The following is a 24,999-nucleotide window of genomic DNA, read 5'->3' on the forward strand; positions in this document are numbered from 1 at the left end:
GCTAATATGATAAACATGGATTTGAATCTTTCTGACTGCGACCACAATGGGTTTCGTCTTCATTTGTGGCTCCTCTCTTCAGAAATGGTTTTGAACAGAGTCTGGAAATGACTGAGGAGCAAATGATTAACTGTGTGGCTTTGTGTTCCCTCTACAGGGCTGGCATCGACGATGTGGAGACAGATGTGGTGGAGATCGAGGCGAAGCTCGACAAGGTATGAACCATGCTGCTGAAGACTGTGAAACCTGCATGTGCTGCATGCGTCCCATGTAAAACACTGTGTCTCTGTGTTTTAGCGAACATTTTACAAATACCTGTGAAGTACTCAGACATGGCAATGCCTGTGAGAACAACTGAAAGATTTGCATGTTGCTTTGATTCACACTGTCAAAATGAAAAATGCAAACAGTACTTTATTTAGTACACTGTGAACCTGATCAATGGCTCACTGTGTCTCTATCTGTCTGCCTCACACACAGAGACACACACACACACACACACACACACACACACACACACACACACACACACACACACCTGCTGGTATAGAGCAGCTCCACTGAACAAAGCCTGATTAGCTTTTATATTCTGTCCTATGCGATCATCACGCAGATCAGTCTTTGTCTCTCATGCTTCACCACACCCTGCTAACTTCACCACACCCTGCAACATAATAACAAGTGAGTGTTGAAGATGACTGATATATACATATACATATAAATACAAGAGCCTACTTTATTGATACAGATATACTATGTTCATATGTAACTATTGTATTGAACTAGCATTCTGACACAGTTGTAAATGTATTTGTTGAAGACAAGTGGGTGAACAGGTGGAAGAAATAATGTGGGTCAGCTGCTATTATCCCCTTTAAAAACATGACTAAAACTAGAACTCAGTAGAGCACATACCTCCACCAAGGCCCACCTGTCACCTTATGAAACCACATTTAAAGTCACTTGATCCAGAAATGTATTTGGATCTGCACCAAATTTCACAAAGTAATAGAGAAATATCACTCAGAATTTTTTCAATCAAAACCCACAAATTATTCTCTGTGAAATCAAGGAAATGTTGAAAAACTTTTGCAATATAAAAAAATAGAAAGACATTTCTTGTATCTGCCCCTAATCCAGATTCTAACCACAATTGAATAAGTTCTTCCCTGACCTATACCACATTCATCCACCAAGTTTCGTGGTAATCGGTCTAATAGTTTTTACATAATCCTGCTAAATAGCAAATAAATACTGATGAAAACATAACTACTTTGGCGCATGTTAAAATATTGAAACTGGTTAAAGGCAAACAACTGAATGTGGAGAAATGACTTGGTTGACCACTGTCAGATCTTATTTCTCATTATCATAAGAGATGGATCCAAAGTGTGGAGGGCCAGTGGGAATGAATTGAGAGCTGTCTCTGGGGAGTCTATGAGCTGAGATCATCCCTCTGCAGTTAAACTAATAGATCTGTGAGTCAGACAGCATTTAAAGCATGAAATGGTGTTAATGTAGTAAAGCAGTGACCGCACCCTTTTTGGTCTCCTGTCCCTTAGGAATGGACGATATGGCCAAAAATGATATCATCATTGATTGCATTTTTTTTACATCAGTCAATGATAATAATCAGAATAAATATCACCTTTTTTCTTTCTTTGAAATTTTAAAACACTTGATAAACAGCAAAATTTGACAAATCTGAGGTCAATCTATTATGTACTTTACCTCCTCACTGCTCTTACACAATGTATAACATCCATATAAATAATGACATTTTATTTTACTGCTATTGATGACATTTATATTGCAATAATAATAGATATTGTGTCATTGGCCGCCCATCTCCTGTCACCTGTATTTTAAACACATACTTAAGCTAAGACATCCTTTTGGACAACTGGCCTCTCTCTCCTGTATATGTATATCTGTGATGAACAAGCTGTTTAGATGATTGTGACATGTCCTCGTTGTTGCAGTCTCTTTCAGGTTTATCAACAGATCCAGTGAAACAGCAGACATCTCAAACAAATGTGCATGCCCCCCACCCCACCCTAACATCATCACACACCAAAATACACACACACATATACACACGCACACACACACACACACACACACACACACACATCTACAAATTATTTCTGCCCCGAAAGGTCAGGACCCTCTATTGAACTCTGAGCTCCATTTGAGCGCCACTCAAAAATGGCCGTGCCGGGTACAGAAAGAGAGAGCAAGGGCTTTCAATCAGGGTGATTTGTTCTGTTCAGCAGGGGTCCTCACGCTGCTCTGTTAGGAGGCTCTGAAGCTGCCTGAGGGATGGACTCAGGGCACTGAGGGTTCTTAGAGCAAAACAGGCTTGAGATTAATGACGACTGAACCTGCCTGCAGCGCCCAAATGACTGTTAGAACCAGTGTGTGAACAAGCATTGCTGTCCATTCTGTTGGTTTCTATCGATTAGATACAAACATATAAACACAGTTATATAACAATATTATCTATATAATGGGTAGATGGATGATTATTTTTATTTTTTTCAAGAATGTTGCTGCTACTGACCAATTTGCCAAAATCTTAAAACCCCCACCCTTCACCTCAGTGAGCTCCCGGCGTTACACTCTTACTGTTACAGTCCGTCTTGTGCTGCCAGATGTGGCGTTTGAGACCGAGTGGACCCCGATGGCTCTTCAGGTCCATGAATCAACACATCCTGACACATACAGTGTCCCTCTAATGGCCCTGCTCAGACCCTGAGGGCTCAGCACAGCACACAATGAGATCAGGTTCCCTGCATCAGCCAGTTTGTTGACAGATATGTTGTCAGACCAGGCATCGCGCTGCCTCGGGTTTTGCATTGGATTCGTACTCGTGTCAGTTGTGTGCACACGAAGGGAAAACATGTACACTGGATAATGTGCATCAGATCAATACAGAGTGTGCACACGCTGTACCCAGCCGTTTGAAGCTAGCACCTCATTCCAGCGATGTTCACATACACATTACAGCTGTCACAGATTGTACAGTTATCGGTCCTCACTGTCTGGTCTCCCATCTGCGGCCTGTGGAGAATAAAGCTCTCTCTGTCAGCCACACACACACACAAACACACACACACACACACACACACACACACACACACACACACACACACACACACACACACACACCACACTCACACAGCATCAACCTTGTGAACCTCTGCACTAAATGAAATAATTAAAGGTTACAGTACTCTCCCTTCTGCACCCCCCCACTCCCACTCCAACCCTGCATACTCCACCCCTCAGCAACCCACACACTCACATATGTTCAGGTTCGGCAGTATACACAGCTGCGTCAGGACAGTGGTAATGACAGTGTACCACCCTGAAGCTTATCATATTTCCCATAGAGTGGGAAAGTGTAGCGGTTGCCAGTTCATGTGGTCGCTGTGCGTTTAAATGTTTAAAAGAGGGCATACCAGTTCTGTGAACTTTCCTGGTGATATAAACGTTTACAATTAGGTTTCTGCTCTCTGTGTCTGAAATCACTCCCTGTGTGAAGACTTCTAATCTTCAGTTACTCTATCCAATTATGATTAATATTTAACAAATATCGAATGAAACAAATGATTTTTTCTGCGAAACTTATGTGACATGATGCAGTGATTCTTCATTTACTAGCTCTCTTAGTTGCTTTATTAAGGGACTGGTTTGGTTCTTGAGCTTTTGAAATACACCTATTTGCATAATGAATGTTTGTTAAATGTAAGACTACAACTAGTCGTCATTTAGCTAAACTTATCCTTAAGTCAGGAAACATGGGTCTGTCTAAGGGGAACCAAATCCAAAATAGTTCAGCGCCTAATCCCTCATAAAGAAGGGGGTCATGTGCCTTAAGTCAGAATGTACATGTGTGTGTTTTCCACAGGAAACATGAATAAACATTACGGTAAATAAACACAAGCAAACTCACGTTACAAAATGCACAACCCCTGGACGAAATCATGAGAGAAATAAACAATCTTTACCTCACACTGTACTTTAAATGGTCCTCATAAAGATATAAGTACAGGAACACACACACAGTCTATACTCTGTACTTACGAAACATTTAAGGAACGTGTTTCTTGTATCCTAGTAGCATATTTTTAATTTCACTTGTATTGAACTCTTTATTGATCACACAGAACTCACACCAGCATCAGTCCTGACTGGCCCTGGCCTCGATGCTTCTAAATCTGAGTGTCCTTGTAGATTGTGCATGTGACTAACAATTATTTTCCGTTTGATTTATGTCATCACTGTGTCTATTAATATCCTGCATCACACTGTGTGAACCTAAAATAGACAGTCTTATTTAAAGGGATGATTTCTATGCTTCTGTCCCAGCTGGTGAAGCTGTGCAGTGGGATGATCGAGGCGGGCAGGGCCTACGTCAGCGCCAACAAGCTCTTTGTTAACGGCATCAAGGACCTGTCCCAGCAGTGCAAGAAGGAGGAGGCCATATCGGTGAGTGGCGGTGACAAAACCTCAGTTGCGCTGGAATCTGTACATCCACAGAGGAATGTCTCGTGGCCCACTTATCAACATCTTTTCTCATCTTTCTCTTCCAGTACATTCCAGTGATTCCCCATTGAAATAACAACAGTAACTCAGTATAAACAGTATTGTCCAGACACAGAGTCCTTCAGCTTTTTTAAACACCAGAGATGTGACCACATGCAGACAGGAGATGTTTACACTGCTAGTTTACTTGGCTGGGAGCAGTGAGATCGGAAACCTGCTTCATGGTTTTCTTTTAGGAAAATATTTGGACTAGGTTTCCTGTCAGTGCCAGCGTCACCCAGGAAGCTCAAAGATGAGACATTAGTGTTTCAGTTACAGTTACAAGTTAATGTGTTAATAATGTGTTTTAATATGTTTTAATATGTTTTAATATAGACATATTTTTGAACACGTGTGTGTGTATGTGTGCGTCAACATTGCAGGAATGCCTTGAAAAGTGTGGGGAAAGCCTCCAAGAGATCGTCAACTACCACATGGTGAGTTTCACACACACACACACACACACACACACACACACACACACACACACACACATACACACTCACACACACTCACACACATGCGACTGTCAGCCAAAGGCAAGAGGTCGAGGTGGAGCATTGTTCGGACACGCCCAGGTCCTCCTGACATGTTAACATCTTTCAGACATCCAGTCTCTCCTGGGCCTGATGTTACAAAACACACACACCCTGACTCTAACTGTAACCACACTTTGTAACGGTGAATCTGTGCTTGCTGGACAGTGTGTGTGTGTGTCTCTGATTCAAGCCACATGCACAAACATTCCCACACACATACATGAACACACACTCAGAGGTTTTATTCACATGGGGGAAATTTCCTTATGACTAAGTGTTATTATGACATTTTCCTCTCCATGAATCATTCTGCGACGCTGCTACAGGTTCGAAGGCAAATCTGCATTTAAAGAGATGAATATGTGGAAGTCATCAATATTTACAGTTACATGTGTGAGACACTTAAACTGCACTGTTTTATGATGACAAGACAATATGCATGTCCATGTCTTACCTTGATTGTGTGTGTAAACAAACAAATCTGCCAACAAGAGGTGAAGTTAGGATTTGTAACAGTTAAAGAAAGAGAGTATGAGGAAAGAGAGGAAAGAGAAAATAGGAGAGGGAAGGGGAAGGGGAAGTGAGCAGGAGAGAAGATGTCCTCTGGAGGAGGGGGAAATGGATACATTTAAAGATTCAGTTGCAGGACACAGGAGACAATAAGCTGTAGCTTTAAAAGAAAAACATTTAAGTTATTTTCTCATGTCCATTGTCCATCTGTCCCGTTCTTGTGAACACGATATCTCCTTGATGGAATTTCTTCAAATTGGGTACAAACATTCCCTTTGACTCTAGGATGAACTGATTCGATTTGGGAGGTCAAAGGTCAAAGTGGCCCCACCAAACATTTTTTCGTACACAGGAAGACCATATCTCAAGTCTGCCTTTAGCGATTCAACCTCATTTCTAAACAGTTCATCAGTTTAAGTGTTTTGGTGTCATCTGATCTCATAACAAGTTCAGTTGTATTTTTACTTTGAAATATCTCAATGAACACTTGTCTGTTTGCAATGAAAGGAGAACATCGGCCCCTCCTGAATTAACTCAACATTCAACTGCCTCAAACTAGTGTTGGTGTCCAGCAAACTGTGACCTCATCAGAGACCTTATTCCCGTTTTGCTTTTATCATTGCACTGCATCGTTTCATTAATTCTGATTAGTCACCCTGATTAACTCTATCACTTGGAACTGATGTGGAAAATCTGTGCCCTCTGCGATCTGAGCCTTGGATAGAGGCCTTTTGTTTCCTGCTTTTGAAGTTAGATCAATGTTTTGATCACAGAGTTGAAATGATCTTGACTGCAGTGGTTGAAGGACATTTAATCGCTTTTCTCCGTATAAATCCACCAGTCGGATGAAATGAGCCTCAAGCTAAAACATTTACTACAATAAAAAATGAAATCCTCCTCATTCCTCTTCATTTTCTCTTTAATCTGTCCTGTTCTTTTCCAATATTTTTTCATTTCATTCCACCATGAGCTTTTTAAATCAAATCAAAACAGTTGATATGATCCATCAGCTGCATCATTCCAATACAATCTTCTCCTCTATCTTTCTTTTTCTATAATGGCTCTCTGTTGTCTCTCTACCACTATCCAAAACGTGTCCTGACAATTTTCTCTTGTGTTTGGATTCTGCCTTATCACACAGGCCATGTGATTTGATAGGCCAATTTCCACTGTGATTTTTGTCACCACCGGTTTCTTTTCCTCTTCTCCTCCATCGGCCCTCCATATCCCCCTCTCCTCCTGCCTCCTTCCTCTCTCACCCTTCACCGCAGGCGTCCCTCTCCTCCACTCTAACACCCAGGACTTACTCTAATAGCTTGTCTTGCAGACAGTAGGAATGGAGCGACATGGGGAGGAGAGGGGAGGAAGAGACACAGGGAAAGGAAATCTGTATTTCTTCGACCACCCACTGATTCCTATTTCTGCACATTCTCTGCTCTCGTCAGGAACAAAAAAACGGCATTCAGACAGGAGAGAGGATCCTCCCTAGTATCACATGATTGTAAAGCGTGTTTAAATACAGACATAATCCTTCCATGAATCTGAGCAGGTTAAAATGAGCCCCACCGATTTTTGTGACGTTGTAGCTTCTTCATTTATCTATGGTGCAACTCGTCTTGTAAAATCAACATGCTGTTTTGGTATTTTATTGTTCTCATGTTCTATATGTAGGACATTTGAACATCAAAGCATCATGATCCTAAGAGCATTGGGCGTGTAAACATGAAGAAGTGTTTGTTGGGTCATGCCCAGGACACTGTAATCCAGAGCAGGTTTGGGTGGAACATTTGGATTAGTGCACATGTGCAAGTCTGTCTGGTGGAAATGATTTTTTTTTAAAGGGATTTACTTCTGTTCTGTTGAACTGGCAGATATGTTACACCACTCTGGAAAGTACCAAACCTTCTTTTTTTTTCTTAAATGAGCCCCAGTCCCGTGACTCATTTGTCATATTTACATCCTGTATAAACAACTCAATTACAGAAACAAACTCCATGAGTGGAGAGATATGTGTCCACCGTACTAAAAAATACCTTAAACGCCTTCTGTTTTACATCTCATCTTAATTTGTTAAATTTTGTAATAATTTCACTTTTCACTTAGTTGTGGTTTGCATTTGCACATAGAAATATTTTCAATTTTTAATGCATCCAGCTGGCTAAAAATGTATATATTGATATGAAGCTGGAAAGAGCTGATATGAGAACCATTTCTCTTTGACCTATATTAGAGTAGCCCCCCCCCCAATAGTTCAAACTTGGTTAGCTGACAGTATATCTCCCTTAATGGGGATCCGAGACACATGTAATTTCTGTTCTGTTGGTTTCTCATGTGACCAAATCAGAAAGACAAATTTCATTAAAATCTTGTGACGGTGCCAAACCAAGATTTGATGATTTGACACGGAATGACCCTGGAGTGTCTGACACCAAACGGACCACTTGATGTCCACCATTTAAAAAGGTCTTCAGTCAGTGGGGAGCACGACACAGTGTTCTCTATTCCCACAATGAGCACATTAGACTGGATCTGAAAAAACGTATGAAACCCCCCCGAACAAGTTCCAGCCTGTGACGTCATCAGTGTCTGCAGGGACGTCATATGGGTGGAGGCATACACACACGCATATATAGATATATATAAATATGCACAAAGCCTGTAGGCTGATCCTCAATGTGTATATTTATCAACAAGGGATTGCTATAGAAAGTTTAATCCACAGGCTGATTTTTGTTTGTGTGGGTATGTGGCTGTGTGTTTGCGTGTGTGTGTGTCTGTGGCCATTTCTTTCCAAAAGACGGATGTTCTGTTCACCAGCAGCCATTTTATTTCGTGTGATCAGAAATGTAGAAATGGAAGAAAACTCAAATGTCTAGATGGAGACGGAAGGTGCTGTTCTTACTATGCTCAAGAACCGGATGGAAAATACACAGAGAAGAGGAGGAGGACGATGAAGACGAGTAGTACTGTAGTAAAGGAGAGTGAGAGGAAGAAGGAGGCAGAGTTAGAAACCCACAGTTAACAGGAAAAGACGTCTGTGAGGCTGAAAATGTGTTGAGGCAGCAGCTCAGTGTGTGCACGTGTGTCTGTCCTCATCCCTCTTCCTCTTCCCCTCCTCTGCCTCTGGCCCCATCTGTTGCTCTGAGTGTAAGGCCCCATGTTGCCATCTTGTGGCGAGATGTGGCCACCTCAGATTTGAAGATTAAATCAATTGATCTCAGCTCCCAACGTTTTTTTTTAAACTGCCCTGCTCTTGTAATAATGTGTTCATGTTCCCAACTCTCTCGCCGTCTGTGTCCACAGATTCTGTTTGACCAGGCCCAGAGGTCCATCAAACAGCAGCTTCACATCTTCATCAAAGAGTGAGTACTTCATCACATTTAGGGGGTGAAAGTGAATGGTGGCTTCTTCCTGCTGTGATGCATCAAGTGTGCGCACCTTTTTAAGAAGTGCTCAACAGCTCTCATGAGGACTGGCTGGTTGGTTACCTCCCGCCAACAAGGTTATGTTTTTAGCCCTGTCCATTTGTGTGTTACCAATATTAACCATGGACAATATTTCCTCAGGACTTAGTGGAAGGATCAATTAATTTTTTACTTTTTGTTATTTTCTCAGATTATAATTCATGGATCTTAATTTGGGGGGAAGAGCAAACATCTTTAGGAGAATAATAAACTCGCAATTTGGTGCGGATACAAAAAAAAACAATTCTAGTGTTTTATAAGGGGACTTTTGGGCCTTGGCAGAGGTATATGCTCAACTGAGATCCACTCTAGTTGTTGCTTTAATGCTGAGGCGGCCCTGCAAGATACTCTTGAGCATGAAATTAAACCAATATATATATATAGTCTCTGAGATAAATGTCTTATATAGAAACATCAACCATTGTTGAATACATACAGCTTTCCACCTCACTCATATCATTGCCAACCCCCACGTTTAACCCCAATGCTCTTTGCCGTTTTGCAAACATAGGCAGTAAATATGTATGTGATATTCTGACTCTGCTCATGCAATGTACGTGGTCATGAATGTGCATGAACTGTCTCTTTTCTCTTTAATCAGGGATGTGCGTAAATTCAAGGACACCAAGAAGCAGTTTGACCGGGTGCGTGAGGACATGGAGCTGGCCCAGGTGAAGAACGCCCAGGCACCCAGGAACAAGGTCCACGAGGCCGAGGAGGCCGCACAGGCCCTCGTCCTCAGCCGCAAAGCCTTCAGGCACCTGGCGCTGGACTATGTGCTGCAGGTGAATAACCCAGCCGTACTACGCATAGGCTTGAAATCCATCTGTGTTACCAGTGTTGTCCAGTAGATGACACTAAAGCCAAATACTTGAGATTGTAGATTAAAAAAGAGACTAACCATATATAATCCTCCTGTTGATCTGAGGAATCATACCTGAACTCAATCCAACTTCAGATTTTCCTTCTTTTTTTTGTTCTTTTTTTTTTTTTTTTTTTTACAGATTAATGTCCTTCAGGCCAAGAAGAAGTTTGAAATCCTGGATGCAGTGAGTGACCCAGATGTGTCCCTTTAATATCACAATTGCATCTGTGCATTATTATATATGTTCTGTGTGTTAAACATGTGTATCCCTGTGCTGTGTGATGTGGAGTAGGGTTATGCACACAGCTGTATTACAGCGTTTCCTCCCTGTGTCTGCTGCAGATGTTGTCCTTCATGAGAGCCCAGTACACCCTGTTCCAACAAGGCTTCAACATCTTAGATGAGATCGACCCTTATATGAAGCAACTGGCTGCGCAGGTAAAAACAAACAAACCCAAAACAAACAAAGTGCCATGCAGGCTCAAAATAAGGAAATACAGCGTTTGGCCCCGATATTACTCTTACTGTATTTCTACTGCTCCAATGTATTTGCTCAGATTCCTGTGTATGTTACTACATCAGATTTTGTAATAATTTCTGAAGTGTAGGTTATTTAACTTTAATTGCAACTTAAGTACAATAACTCGAACACATTAGAAAAATACAATATAAGTGCAAGGTTGAAGAGCCAGATCGTACTCAGCAATGCAATAAAACAAAAAACTGAGAAAAGAACATAACAATTCTAAATGAAAACTATTTAATTAAAATGTTTATCCAGTAAGTTAATGATAAGTGAATAGAAAAGAAAATGTTGGGGTTTCGGTTGAAAATGTTTAAACAGTCTAATGTTAAAGCAAGACTATGTAAATACTGCTCTCGGGTTTTATGTTGGCATTATGTTATGAGTTTATGATGGTGAGCAGATGTATGTATGTGTGTGTGTGTGTGTGTGTGTGTGTGTGTGTGTGTGTGTGTGTGTGATTGTGTGTGCGTGTGCTGTCTCAGTGACTCTCCCATTTTCTGCTCTGTGCAGCTGGATCAGCTGGTCATCGACTCGGCTGTGGAGAAGCGAGAGCTGGAGCACAAACACGCCATCATACAGCAGAGAGTGAGACCACAACTGTTCTATTCCTCTTTTTCTTCATCTATTCAGAGGAAACTAGTTCAGCTTCTACATTTCAACTCTTGTCTCCTAGATACACTGGAACTTTTCCTTTCCTTCACAATTAAATAAAAAATACGCCTCTATTGAAAATAAGCAGCAGAATACAGAGAGATATCCCCTCAGCACTGAGATGCACAGTTTATATCATTTCAAAACATTACTTACGTCCCAAAGTTCATGGAGACACTTCAGGTGATACCTTCACAAACTAAAGCAAGCAGTTATTAGCGTATGACACCTTTAGACAAGTTCAAACAAAGGCATGATTTATGGCATGTGTCCTTTCTGAGTCTAATTTGTCGCGACATCATATAAACATGTTTCCCTTTCATTCAGCCTGACAGATTCCTCCTAACTCAGTTGAAGAATCTCAGTGACATGATGTCATCATCGAACACTTCATCTGAAAAACGCCTCCCACGGCAGCTTTGAATTATTTTGAATTACTGGTTCCTGGCTCTTTCTCTCTCTTTCTTTTAGATCCAATTGGCGAACAAAAAGAAGCCCCTAAAATAATTAGAACAAGCGTAGGAATGCTGAATTATTTAGTTTCTCCTTGATGCTGAAATTAAGATTTTAAAGTAGGAAATAATTTCTCACAAACACGGTTCGATATCTTATGAGTATCTCGGCTGAATAAGGCACTAAATTGAAATCCCCATGCATAGATGCACATAAATCATCCATCTGTTACCTCAGGAGACGCCGGAGGCCACAGGCTGTTATGTGCCTGACCTAGCCCGTCCCTCCGATCGATCGAAATGCCAAGTGGAGGCATCCTGCCAAACACGTCGCTCTGCTTTACGTCCGACTGAATGGCCTCTCAGCAACACATCCTCCCCTTTTAGTGACAAGATGGAAACCGTTTCCTGGAAGAGTGCTGTCTGTGTCTCAGGAGCCCTCTGAACTAAGATTTTCTGGACGCGGACTTTGATCATGACACGATATCTCCCAGTAAAAACAAACTTTGTTGAACTCTCTGCGGAGTCTACAAACACGCCGCCATGATCAAACCATGTGACGTGGCTTGTGTGTTTTGGGGTACAATATGTCAAAGTGAAAAATGAATTGTTTGGTCAAGTGGCATCTAAAGACAAAATCAAAAGCATTCAAAGCGGCCAAAGTAACTGGAGTCTTCAGGGTTGATGAATCTATGTGTTCACATGTTTTTGTTTTTTAAAATGAATAACATTTCTCTCTCTCTCTCTCTCTCTCTCTCTCTCTCTCTCTCTCTCTCTACATTGCGTCCTTGCCCAACCCCTTTCTTTCACCTCCAGACTCTAATGCAGGTGAGTTTATGTTAATGCTTAGTTTTTTTTATCTCCACCATTAAATTGTATCCTCAGCTTCCACTTTACTTAGGAAACAGTATAATCCTCCTGGTTCAAGAGGAACTGTGCTAAAGTCCAAAATGTCCTATTAAAGTGTTTTTATGATGGTTCCGGAGCAATATGGCAAAGGGCTTAACATCTCCATGTCCATGGATTGGCTTGGTGTTTGAAATTGTTTGAAAGAGAAGATTTGTTTTCAGATATTTTGTTTTTTCACCAATATTTCCATCAAGCAGCCACATCGCAGAGTTACATTCTGACTGCATATGATTTGCGTAACGTTTCCACATCTGAACTAGTTTACATCAAACCTGTGTGTGTGTGTGTGTGTGTGTGTGTGTGTGTGTGTGTGTGTGTGTGTGTGTGTGTGTGTGTGTGTGTGTGTGTGGTAGTTATCTTAGCGGACTCAGTGATTGATGTACAGCGAGCAGTTTTATGACCTTCACATGCTGGTTTCTATGGTAGGATTCTATACCCTGTTCGAAGCAGTAGTGCAGAGGGTGTGTGTGGTTCTGCCTGAATCGTGATCCTTTCATACTTTAACGTGTGCGTGTGAGTGCGTGTGTTTGTTTGTGATTGGGTGTCAGTCTGGAAGCATTCCAGGAAGCTATGAAGAATGCATTGTCAGTCAAAATAATTTCTTATCTGGTAGCTTGGCTTCCAAGGAACATGGGCCCATGTTTGTATGGATTAGATCACGTGAACTTGTTTTTCCATAGTTAAGTCCTTTCTCAGGTATTTCTCCTTTTGTTTGACCTGACCTCCACACCTGTGCTCCATTGAAGGTTGGGCTTCTTGACTTGAAGTGTCGAATTGTTCCAGTATCCCCCTGATGTCTGTTACAACATCTCAACTGATCTACTCACATCGTATAAACCTTATGAGCTTATGTTTGTTTCGCACTCGGATGTCGACTTTTTTCTCTTCTATTAGATCTCTCCTTTTATTTCTTCTTTTTCTGATTCTCTCTCACTTACATGGAGGCTGCCGCACACATATTTTTCTTCATCATGCAACTAAACAAACACATGCACACACATATCTCTCTGTCTCTCTCTCTGTCTCTCTGTCTCTCTCTCTCTCTCTCTATCTCTGTCTCTCCCTTCCTGTTTGTTTGTTTCATCTCAGAATGTAACTCTTCAGGATATCAGTAAGCCTGTCACACGTTAACTCTATACTGCCCTTTCGCACACCACAGATCACACACTCCCCCTGTCTCCTCTCTGCACTCTCTCACAGCGTTGTTTGTGTGCAGGACCTCATTGTGGCTCCCTGGGGGATTGTCTCCTCCAGTCGGCTCCTCCTCCAACTGTTGCAGCTTTTGGCTGCAAACAGAGACAGAAAGAGGACAGAAACATGGGGACAACTTGGAAAGTATCATAAGGAGAATGAGGTCAATAGGATAGTAAACATTTCAAATAGGGAGTTAAGTTTATTACGATCCCCAAAGCTAGAGCATGACATTATTCAACACCCAAGTATATACGAAAAACCATTGTTCAAAACTCACCACTGACATTTATATTCGTTCCACCTGACATAAGATGCTCCATTTAAACTGAATTATACATTATTTTACAAATTTTCAACATAATCTCTACAAAAGTAACAGATTTCGGATGATGATACAATACATAAAATTGAGCTCTATTTTACATATATTTTTTAATTGATTTTATTTAAATTTTTTCTCCCTTTTTTTATTTTATACTCTTTTTTTAACTCGGCAGACTTGTCTTCTTGTCGAAACACTTTTCTTGGTACTGTTGACCATGTGTCAACTTACATTTGACAATATAACCTGAAACTAAGATTTTAGTCAGTTTCACAGGAATAATATCAGTGGGTGTAGACCATAGTCTAGACTTACCATGTCAATAAAACCAACATATTTTGCCATGGTCTAGCTAAGGATAGTACATTTTGGAACTTTTAAGTCCCTATAATAAAGGCTGTTGTTGTGCAGCCTTCTGCCTCTTTTGGACTCTTGCTGCGCTGCATTCTTCCACTGTGGCATCTGATTTAAGGTGGGAAGCGGGAGCTCTGTGCTGGTGTTTGGGGAGCAATAACGTCAGCTTGATTAGGCAGGAATGGTGTTGAGAGCCGCAGACAGATGGAGAGCTGACTCCTCCAAAAGTGTGCACTAAACCTAAAAAACTAAAAAAGTTGGAGAATAGCTGCGGGGGTTAGAGGAGAGCCTTAAATCCCGGTGTGGGACGGAGGATGGAGGGAAGGAGGGAAGGAGGGAAGGAGGGGGTGTAAAGTGAAAATGTTTGATCTCCGGCCGCCGTGGGGGGGTCAGAGGGTCACGAGCACGCTCTGTGACAGCTGTATGGTAATGAGGGCTCACGACACATGCATGTGGCCCTGGAGCAGGAGCAGTGTGCAGGCAGGTGGCGCGGAGTGAAGCAAAGGCACGAGCCTGCTGACAGTCTCTCATCTGCACTGGTGTGAGATGTGTGTGTGTGTGTGTGTGTGATGTAATGTATCAGTTTATTTAATAACATTAAGTTATTTATTCTTTTACCGTTGAATTGGAGATGTTGTTGGATCTCAGTGTGGTGAAGATGACGATATTTGGCAGACTGGACCACACACTGGTGAGAAACTAGTTTCTTCTGTTAATGGCTGTTTTCTCTTGTCAGGAGTCAGTTGTCATGATAACTTTGTTTGTTTTTTGGTACTGGTATGTGATTGGGCCAGTATAACTTCAACAAGAAAGTAAGGGGTCATTTGACCACAGTACCACTGTGATGCAGTTAACACCCCAGACCGATCTCCCTCTGAGAATTGATCACAGTGTGTTGTGTGGGTAGATCACATTGATAGGACTCTTAAAAAATAACTTGTGTCTGCCGATATTGATAAATACCTTGATAAATGGAACATTATTATTTTCAAGTTTAAAGACTCTAATTTTGGTCCAGTTAAGGCTGTGGTTGGATGAACAGTAAACATTTTACACATCTGAGGTAGATCAATAATGTGTTATAGCTCCTCATCTCTGCATAAGCAATGATATTGAATCTTTGATGTAAATGATGTTGAGATTATTACTGATATTGTTTTATTGCCGACTTCTAGTGTGTAGTTAACATTGACTACTAATCAAATACAATAGTTACATTGGAAAAAAGGAGCTTGACACCATTGTGTGCGTTCTCTGCCGAAGTCTTCTCTTTTTGTGCTTCTCTCTTCTTCTCCACAAAGTTTGTATAAAGTAGCTCTTTCCCTCAAGTGGCCTGTTGCAGAATGTAAGAACGAGGCAGTGTTGGTGTTTACAAGTGTCTCTGTTGGATCCTGCTGGAAACACCTCAAGCTATGAATGTCTCACAGCCAGGAGACGGACAGTTCTGTTACATCCCCCCATGTTAACGTATCACATAGCAACAATGTTTTCGCACAAACCAGCAGTAATCCCACACAAATGGGGCTGAGCAATATGTCAATTTACATTTCTAATAGCCCAATACCACAGGTTGTTCTGAATGAAATGTCCACAGTGATCTGCATTAAGCTGCCAAAACGATCAATTTGATTTGAAAGCTTTAGTTATATGCAATAATGATGCTGAATATACTTGATGACATTGGTGTGAAAACAATTTTTGGAAAAACACAGAACTTTTCAGGCTAGGGTAAGTGTCTAGGGAATGTATTATGTCAATGAGTGTCCTCACAATAGAGAGACAAGTGTGTGTGTGTGTGTGTGTGTGTGTGTGTGTGTGTTTGTGTGTGTGTGTGCGCATGTGGCCGTGTGTGTATATGTCAGCAGCTTGCCATATGCCTAGTATTCCCTTACACCAAACCAAAGGCCTCCTTAACAATACTGAAACCCCACCTCCCCGTTGACTCTCATGTGAAACAGTATGCTTGTTTTGTTCACCTTGCTGGGCAGGTGGCATGTATCTCAGAAAGTTCAGCTCTGAGTGGACAAAGCCGGTGAGGTTTCAGCTGACAGGTAGCGAGGTTAGAGAGACTCAGATTTGAAGGTAAACTAAAGAACAGATGGTCAGTGAAGAGAGGACACAGACTGATGTCTGTGGAGGAACACAGACACTTTCTAAAAATGTAGAGAAAATGTGTAAAGTCACAACAGAGGAGGTCAGGAGCTACTGTTTGTGCTTCTGATAAGAGGCTATTTCAGGCTCCTGTTGATATGTTTCCGTCGACTTTAATCATTCCTCAGCATCTCCACACCTGTTATCAACAACAGGGTGATATCCAGTATCTACAGGAACTACACCGTGACGATGTGGCCTTTTCATTACGTCGATCGAAGATAATCCGTCACTCCCTGACAATAAGAGCAAACAGTTGGGAGGAATTCAGATCTTAATGTTTATGTGTTTCGGTGTTTTCCCTGCAGGACTTTTCCTATGATGACCCCAAGTTGGAATTTAATGTGGACGCTCCCAATGGTGTGGTCATGGAGGGCTACCTCTTCAAGAGGGCCAGCAATGCTTTCAAGACCTGGAACAGGTAAAAGACAAGAGTGACATAGAGTGTTGTAACAATCAAAAGTATGGAATTCTCAAGAGAAGGTTTTTGTTTATTAAACTCTACTTGACTACACCGATAAATGAAAAATGTTTAACGACTCAAAAAACACTTAAACTGGTAACACACAAATTAAATAAATAAAAATGTCAACTTAAAACAATAACAGGTATAAGTATAACTTGTTTACTTTACTTTGAACACACTTAATGAATTTGTTCATTGCCTATTAAAGTATTATTTCTAATTGGTAAACAAATTTCTATGAGGAAAAGGGGGTTCAATATGTTTCTTTGAGCCCAAAGAACAAGGGCCTGTGCAGACATTTGATTGTTTATGTCTTTTATTCAGAAACTAATGTCATACCCTCTCCTCCCTGCAGGCGATGGTTTTCTATACAAAACAGTCAGCTGGTCTATCAAAAGAAACTCAAGGTATAGTTTGATATATTGACAGTGAAGGAAGGAGCCGTGCACTGACTCATCCTCTCTTGCCGGATATGAGGACATTAACCTGTTCCAGTGTAACATGCAGTAAAAAAATCGACCTTGTTGTGAGTGACCTTCCTCTCTGCCAATGACAGGACTCTCTGACAGTGGTGGTGGAGGACCTCAGGTTGTGCTCAGTCAAACCCTGTGAGGATAACGAGAGGAGGTTCTGCTTTGAGGTGGTTTCACCCACCAAGTAAGTGTGTGTGTGTGTGTGTGTGTGTGTGTGTGTGTGTGTGTGTGTGTGTGTGTGTGTGTGTGTGTGTGACATTACAGTCTATATATATAGTCTATATGTACTTTCATTCTTAATGAACTGAGCGGCTCACTAACATATAGAATTCTAATATTAGACCATTATGATATTTCTATAACTGGACTTTTATTTTGTAGGAGCTGCATGCTACAAGCTGAGTCTGAGAAGCTGCGTCAGGCCTGGATTCAGGCCGTCCAGGCGAGCATCGCCTCTGCTTACAAAGACATCACTGACAATTACTATATTGAGGTATAAACAAATGCAGAAAAATTCACATCTCACATTTCTTTTCATTCCTGAGTTTTCCTCGAAATTAAAGTTTCTGCCGCTGACCTGTCCGCCCCTTGTCTCTGCAGCGTTTGGACCGGACAGCCTCGCCCTCCACCAGCAGCATCGACTCTGCCAGCGAACCCAGAGAAAGGGGTGATAGAGGGGTTAGGGTCGGGGGGGAGAGCCTCCTCCAGAGGGTGCAGAGCCTGCCAGGCAACGATCTGTGCTGCGACTGTAGCCAGACGGCTCCGTGCTGGGCCTCCATCAACCTGGGAGTGCTGCTGTGCATCGAGTGCTCAGGGATCCACAGGTATAACTGCACCAACACCGAGACTGGGTTTGTTTGTAGAGGGCGGCAACAATATTTAGGATTATTTTAGAACTCATCAATTCATTCATTGGCCTCGTCAGTTTGAAATAAGAATTCACAGCAATTCCAGATAATAAAATCATCCTTTTAGAAAATGTTAGTCAAGAAATAATATGTAACAACTTTTTTTATTTTGTTGACGTGTGAACATTATCCAATTTTCCAATAATATTAAAATCCCCAGTTTATACAAGGTTACGGTACCTTTCATTTTCCTCTTGTGTGGAATGCACTTCACCCGTGGATTTTTCCCCTCTCTGTTATCACTTCCAGGGCAAACGACGTGTGACGACAGAAAAACACACTGTTAGCCAGTTGTCTGTTTTTATCTTTTCATAATGGATCAAGATTAGCCATTGCCGAGTCGCGTCATGTAGATTTTTCATTGGCAATGCTGGTGAAGACAACGACTCCCTTGATCCCGCGCTTTTTCATGATGTCATCAAACTAGGGCCTTAGATATTGTTTTGATTGAGAGACCCCTAGTGGCTGAAGCTCCTCCTCACACTGACACTCTGCAGGAGTGACATTCATCCTGTTGCTGATGTTTTATTTATGTAACTGTTGCATGGTAAATAATAGAGCTTCTTTTTAGTTTAACTCTAGAGATTTTCAGAGCATTCAGAAAGCAGAGAAAGCACAAAAGTGGCACCACATTCTGATCTGTCCCTTCTGGCAGTTTTATTAAAGGTGGCAAGGGTAAAAATGTGCTCAGATTTTGTAGTAAGATGTAAACCTCTAAAACTTTATAAAAGCTAATTTCTCCTCTTCTCCATGTGTCTTTCAGGAGTTTAGGCGTCCATTGCTCCAAAGTGCGTTCACTGACGTTAGACTCATGGGAGCCAGAGTTACTCAAGGTGCGTCTCTCCAGCCCGTTCATCACACAAACAGCTTTTTCTCTCTGTGCTGAGCTTTTTCCCCCTGTTACAGTTGGCTCTCTGGTATTACATTGCAAAAATAACTCTTTTAAATGACTTTCCTGTGTCTTCTTTCGTTCCTCTATCACATTTAGCTGATGTGTGAACTGGGGAACACTGTCATAAACCAGATCTATGAGGGACGCTGTGAGGAAGTGGGGGCTAAGAAGCCTGGACCCTCTAGTTCAAGGTCTGTTTTTTACTCCATGACAAACATTTGGAGAGAAAAGAAACTCCACTATTTGTTAATACCGTTGGCTTTAGGTTTTTACCCTGAAGACAGTCAAGTTAAAAGAAGTGTGATGCCAAAAGTGATGAGGTTGTGATAATATCCCTCCAGGCAGGAGAAGGAAGCCTGGATCAAGTCCAAATACGTGGAGAAACGTTTCCTGAAGAAAATGAGTGGGAGTGAGGCTCTGGTGGTGGGCGCGAGGAAGTCCCGCCCCTGGACGGTGAAGAAGTGCCAGCGACACAACAGCTCTGTGCGGGCCCCACACAAGGTCCGCAGGAAATACCACCGCTACGAGCCAGGCAGCGCCTCCGCTGCAAATCTCTCAGCAGGTCAGTTCAGCTAATCACCATCACTTTATAAATATATGCATATATTCCCGAGTCATGCTTACCTGAGATCTGTTAATTGCAAGGACCTTTTAAAGGTTCAGTGAGTAGAATCTACTGACATCTATCATCACAACCACAACAACAGTCTTGTGGTTGTGATGGTAGACCACCAAAGTATTTGTGAAGTGGGTGTGAGTGGACCCTGTCGATGTTAAAACCATCGGCTCGGGAGATGCTCCAGAAGGAGATGCTCCAGAAGTTATCTAGACTTGACTATGATGATCTTCTCAGCTCCTCCTGCAGGGCGGCAGTATCACTGTTAATGCAGGTTGAATAAGTGGTGATGCTCTCACAACTTTTCCTCTCTGGAAGGTTGTGAGAATGTGTTGCTTCAGTTTCCTGTGAAAGTGCGATCTCTGCTGGGCCTGGTGGTGTTTGTGCGTCTTTCCGAGATCTGCGCCTCAACAAACTAGATGCTGAGGGGTGTTTGCCTGAGATTAGATTACTGTGGTGGTTTTGAAGCTCTTGGGATCAATGGCTTTTCGCAGAGAGAAGTTAAAGATAAAGTTAAAATGACATAAGAAGATGTCTAAGATATATTGTTTAATCTGAAATCCTTTGTCTCCTGGCAGCGGCGGCAGCAAAGTTTCGCCGAGACTCCCTGTTCTGCCCAGATGAGCTGGATTCACTATTCTCCTACTTCGACACCGGCTCTGGTCCGCGCAGTAAGTTCACCACACGTCTACACACATCCCTAGCCGAGTTATTGTAGATTTCTATTCAGCAATTTAGGACATATCTTCTATTAGTTGTGCATTCGTACCTGTGATGATGTGTGTATTAGCGGCGCAGTTTGTGCTGTGTAATGATTAACGTGTCCATGGCTTGGCGATACTTGGCCCTGCAGGTCTCAGCAGCGACAGCGGCCTCGGAGGAAGCACTGACGGCAGCACTGACATCCTGGTTTTTGGCTCAGTGGTGGACAGTGTCACAGAAGAAGGTGTGTGTGTGTGTGTGTGTGTGTGTGTTTTCACAGGAATATGATTGTGCATGTCGAATACAAAGAGTTATTCATGGTAAAGGCATGACACTTGTGTCAATAAGAGTTACACAATAACCCACTGTTTATTTTTTCAATAGTTTGATGTTGTAAAGAAACATCACACAAAAGAAAAGAAAATGTGTGTTGGACATAATTCCTGTGAAGACCTTGACATAATGTACACTGTTATAATCCCTCAAAAGGAAACGTGGAACATTCACTCACTAGCATTTGGTCTCCTTACCTGTTTCCTTCCCTACCCCTCAGACGAGGAGTCGGAGGAGTCGTCGAGTGGCGAGGTGGAGATCGAGCAGGAAATGTCATCGGACACGGAAGATCCAAGGGAGCTTCATCCCGGGGCGCTCCTCTACCGATCCTCGCGTCTGCACAACCTGCCGCTCATGGCCGAGGCGTTTGCACACGGTGCTGACGTCCACGCCGCGAGTGAGGAGGAGGAGGGGAAAACGCCGCTCATACAGGCCGTGATCGGGGTGAGACACTAAGTTTGTTCGACCCTCAAAAGCCTTTGAATTTTATAAATCATCAATTTACTCTCATTTATTTGACGGATTTTGCGAAATCAAGAAATTGTGGAATCTGTGTGGGTTAAATAGTGGGTAAATAAGTCAGTAATGTTCAACTATCACTTGAAAGAAATAAAAAAATTAAAAAATGAACTCTCTGTCCGTCTGTCTCTCTGCCAGGGCTCTCTGATAGCTTGTGAGTTCCTGCTGCAGAACGGAGCTGATGTGAACCAGAGGGACATGAGGGGCAGAGGCCCGCTGCACCACGCCACCTACCTGGGGCACACTGGGTGAGTGACGCCTGCAAAGGGAAAATAACAGCTTCAAATCCCTCTGCCTCTTCCTCGTGACTTAGTTCATGTGCCAGCCTGCACCAAATTACTCTGATGTCACGAGGATTGCTCCATTTTCCAGATATGGTATATGGACTGAATTAGTCAATAAGTATTTTCGTCAGAAACTGGCAACAGCCACATTTCTAGTGACTGTTGCTGAAGGTCATGAATTCTTTGAGAGTTTAGTCATACGGTCTCAGATCGTTGCTTGGATAAATCTAGCGATGTCACATCCATGAGTTTATCAGCCCATAAACATTTTTTCTCATCCTTCTGCTTTTTATTAATAATGATAATTATAATTTTAGGGAATAAAAGGCGATTACTGATGCTAACAACTGACATCATTCTCTCTCTTTCTCTCACTGTAACTTTTGGTTCCCAGTCAGGTGTGTCTCTTCCTGAAGAGGGGAGCATCGCAGACGGAGGTGGACGAGCAGGGTCATGACCCCCTGAGTATCGCCGTGCAGGCTGCCAACGCAGACATCGTCACACTGTAAATCATCTGAATTCTTCTCTAAAATAGACTGTCCTCTAAATGTTGTTCAATATGTTTAAGTGTTCTTCTGCAATGGAAGCTCACGGTGATACTGACCTTCACTCTTTTCTTCCCTCCTTTCCTCCCTCCTCCTATCATCTGTCTTCTGTCACTGCTGTTTACCACCACATTTCCAATGATGTCATGGCGCCTGACCATCTCCATCCTTTCCCTTCCTTTATATTTCTCTCTTTCCTCACCTGCCGCCCTTCCCATTTTCTCATTTCTGCTTTTTTCTTTGCTTTTCTCTCTTTCTCTCTTTCTCATCCTCTCTCCCGCTCTCCCTTCTCTTCGACAGATTACGTTTAGCGCGGATGAACGAGGAGATGCGGGAGGCCGAGGCGCCGCTGGGTCAACCAGGTCAATACCCGGGCAGCAGCCCCACTGAGCAGCAGTATAGGAAGTGCATCCAGGAGTTCATCTGCCTCACGATAGAGGAGTGCTAGTTACTCCTGTATCCAGGAGTGTAGCTTGTGTTATATACATGTATACATTATATATACATACTCTACATACAAAATACCCCCCCTCATTGGAAACTGAATATAACCACGTAGACGAAGGCTTACAGGCATCTAAGAAGAGAGGAGCGTACCACTCGCTCATTATGGGGGTGCGTCGTGTAATAGGGAGACCCCTGATGGACCTTTTTAACTCTACTGACAACACAGCCACCACTTCCATTTTCTCTGCATCACCGTGTCTCTGCTTGCCATTACTCAGCACCGCCATCACACACATACACAGTAAAAATACATTTTGGTGTTTTATTAACAGGTTTATTCTCTAACTTATACCTGTCGTGTGCGGGGGGGTTTACTGTGGCCTAACAGCTCTGACCTCTGAACAACTGCATTAACCCCCTCCATGCTTTCTATCTATCAAAACCATCTGTGTTGACATCCAGCGTACCCATCTCTTCTCAATCAGAGATGTAAATATACATACTTAGAAGTTAAAATGGCTAATCTCTATATGTGCTGTGGCATGAGGTGAAAAAAAAAAAGTTCCATTACTTCAAGAAAAAAAAAAGAAGCTGCATCAGAGGTGAGCAGGGCAGTTCCGTGTGTGTATTAGGGAGAAGGTCTGGAAGGGAAGTTATTTTAAAACTGTGACAAAAATACTGAAAGGCTTTGTGAGGGAGGAGACCCTCGCTTGCTTTCTGAGATCCTTTGTGACATGAGGAGTGAGTGAGTGCGTGCATGAGAGAATACTGAGAGACAGAGTTAAATAATATGATATTATGATACAATATGTAAAGGAAAAAAAGAACCTGTGCACTTTTCCCATCTCCAGTATTATTTTTTATTTTCATTTAGTAAGTGTGACTTCTTTTTACATCGTTCTTGTCCACTCAAGTTATTGTATATCTATCTATTGTCTATTTTGTATTATTATTATTATTATTATTATTTATGTTTATCTCTAGAGGACCAGTGCAATGCATTCTTGGTGCAGTTTATCGTCTGCATTTCTCTAATTGATTGTCATTTTGATCTGATAGCGTTACTTGGAATTGAGGACGCAAGTTGTCAGACAACATTACTCAAGCGACTTTTTGCTTTCTGTTTTACTTTATAAAGCCTCATGCTTCTGCATGAACAATTATTTGGCACTCAAACGAACCACTGAAATAGATTTGACAGGGGATATTTTTATTACAGTGAATCTTTTCATAGGTGTTTTGAGTTTTTGAGGGTGGGAACTGGCTGAGTTTTTAAGGTGATGTGCGGACGAACCAGAGCAATGGTGCAGGGCAGGGAGAGAGTGTGTCAACAAAAGATCGCCTTTCAACAGCCCCTTTCTTCTCTGTCTTTCACAGAACAAATTGACTCATGTGTGTAAACCCACGGCTCAGTTTAGTTGGAAATACGCAAACATGAGGCAGAACCTGTGGTGAGATCATGGAGCACATCACTTGTCTTCACCCTTGGTGGTGCTCAAAGGTTGTTTGTTTCTAGCTTCCCTTACTGGTAAATGCTGAGAGTATTCCCTGCATGCCAAGCCAGCATTTTCTTTTTTTGGCAACTTCGACATCGTTTAGCATTATGATGAGTATGATGAAATAGTTTTCTAAGGTTTGATCATGTCGTGCAGTCCAGTGGAATAAGCATGAACCACCTCGACCGGTTGAGCGTCAGAAGTTCCTCTTTGCAGCTCTGTGCCATTCTTCCTTCCACCAATCCAACCTGTGGTGACCTCCTCAGTCCTGTCCTTTTGGATTTCTTTATTTCCACATGTGGTTTTATTTTCCTCTGCCAAAGATTTTTTAAAGGGAAAGTGTCTGATATTGTTGTATGATATCACAGTCAATTTTCTTTTCTGACACTGTTCAGAGTAGATGCAGCTGAGTCTTACCTTGCTTTGTGAAGTGACAGAGTGGTAAAAACACTGACCATGTACTCATGTATTCAAAAAAAGAGGTGACAGAAATGTGACTCGCCTGAGAGACTTTGTTATAACAGGTGATATTCTGCACTAGTTTGATGTCCTGCAAGTAGAACCAGTCTAGGAGGTGATGTGAAGCTACTGTGACCAAACTGTTTAGGGGTCCATACAGGCCCTATAGCAGGAAGTATTAAATGTCGTGTCCATTGTGTGTATTGACATAAGAGTGGTTAAAGGTGCTGTTCAGAACAAACATGCTGTAAATAGTACACCTGTGTATTTTAACTCGAAGCCAACTGCCTGCCTCTCAGCATTCAATCAAGGATCCTGACTGTCTGATCGGT

General features: G+C 42.1%; 1 protein-coding gene across 1 annotated transcript in view; it reads left to right on the plus strand.

The window, feature by feature from the left end:
- LOC128453598 (arf-GAP with coiled-coil, ANK repeat and PH domain-containing protein 3) overlaps positions 1 to 24,999 on the plus strand; it is a 53,775-nt gene that overhangs the window by 25,883 nt on the left and 2,893 nt on the right. The window contains exons 2-24 of the mRNA XM_053436582.1: positions 158 to 215; positions 4,375 to 4,494; positions 4,974 to 5,027; positions 8,943 to 9,001; positions 9,705 to 9,888; positions 10,108 to 10,152; positions 10,311 to 10,406; positions 11,005 to 11,079; positions 12,414 to 12,425; positions 16,836 to 16,948; positions 17,349 to 17,400; positions 17,550 to 17,650; positions 17,848 to 17,959; positions 18,067 to 18,290; positions 19,138 to 19,207; positions 19,363 to 19,457; positions 19,608 to 19,828; positions 20,461 to 20,553; positions 20,736 to 20,828; positions 21,138 to 21,361; positions 21,575 to 21,684; positions 22,115 to 22,225; positions 22,566 to 22,627. Coding sequence (XP_053292557.1) covers positions 158 to 215; positions 4,375 to 4,494; positions 4,974 to 5,027; positions 8,943 to 9,001; positions 9,705 to 9,888; positions 10,108 to 10,152; positions 10,311 to 10,406; positions 11,005 to 11,079; positions 12,414 to 12,425; positions 16,836 to 16,948; positions 17,349 to 17,400; positions 17,550 to 17,650; positions 17,848 to 17,959; positions 18,067 to 18,290; positions 19,138 to 19,207; positions 19,363 to 19,457; positions 19,608 to 19,828; positions 20,461 to 20,553; positions 20,736 to 20,828; positions 21,138 to 21,361; positions 21,575 to 21,684; positions 22,115 to 22,225; positions 22,566 to 22,627 — 2,384 coding nt within the window. The remainder of the gene's footprint in view (positions 1 to 157; positions 216 to 4,374; positions 4,495 to 4,973; positions 5,028 to 8,942; positions 9,002 to 9,704; positions 9,889 to 10,107; positions 10,153 to 10,310; positions 10,407 to 11,004; positions 11,080 to 12,413; positions 12,426 to 16,835; positions 16,949 to 17,348; positions 17,401 to 17,549; positions 17,651 to 17,847; positions 17,960 to 18,066; positions 18,291 to 19,137; positions 19,208 to 19,362; positions 19,458 to 19,607; positions 19,829 to 20,460; positions 20,554 to 20,735; positions 20,829 to 21,137; positions 21,362 to 21,574; positions 21,685 to 22,114; positions 22,226 to 22,565; positions 22,628 to 24,999) is intronic.

Source organism: Pleuronectes platessa, chromosome 2, assembly GCF_947347685.1.
Source record: "Pleuronectes platessa chromosome 2, fPlePla1.1, whole genome shotgun sequence".
Classification (NCBI taxonomy): Eukaryota; Metazoa; Chordata; class Actinopteri; order Pleuronectiformes; family Pleuronectidae; genus Pleuronectes; species Pleuronectes platessa.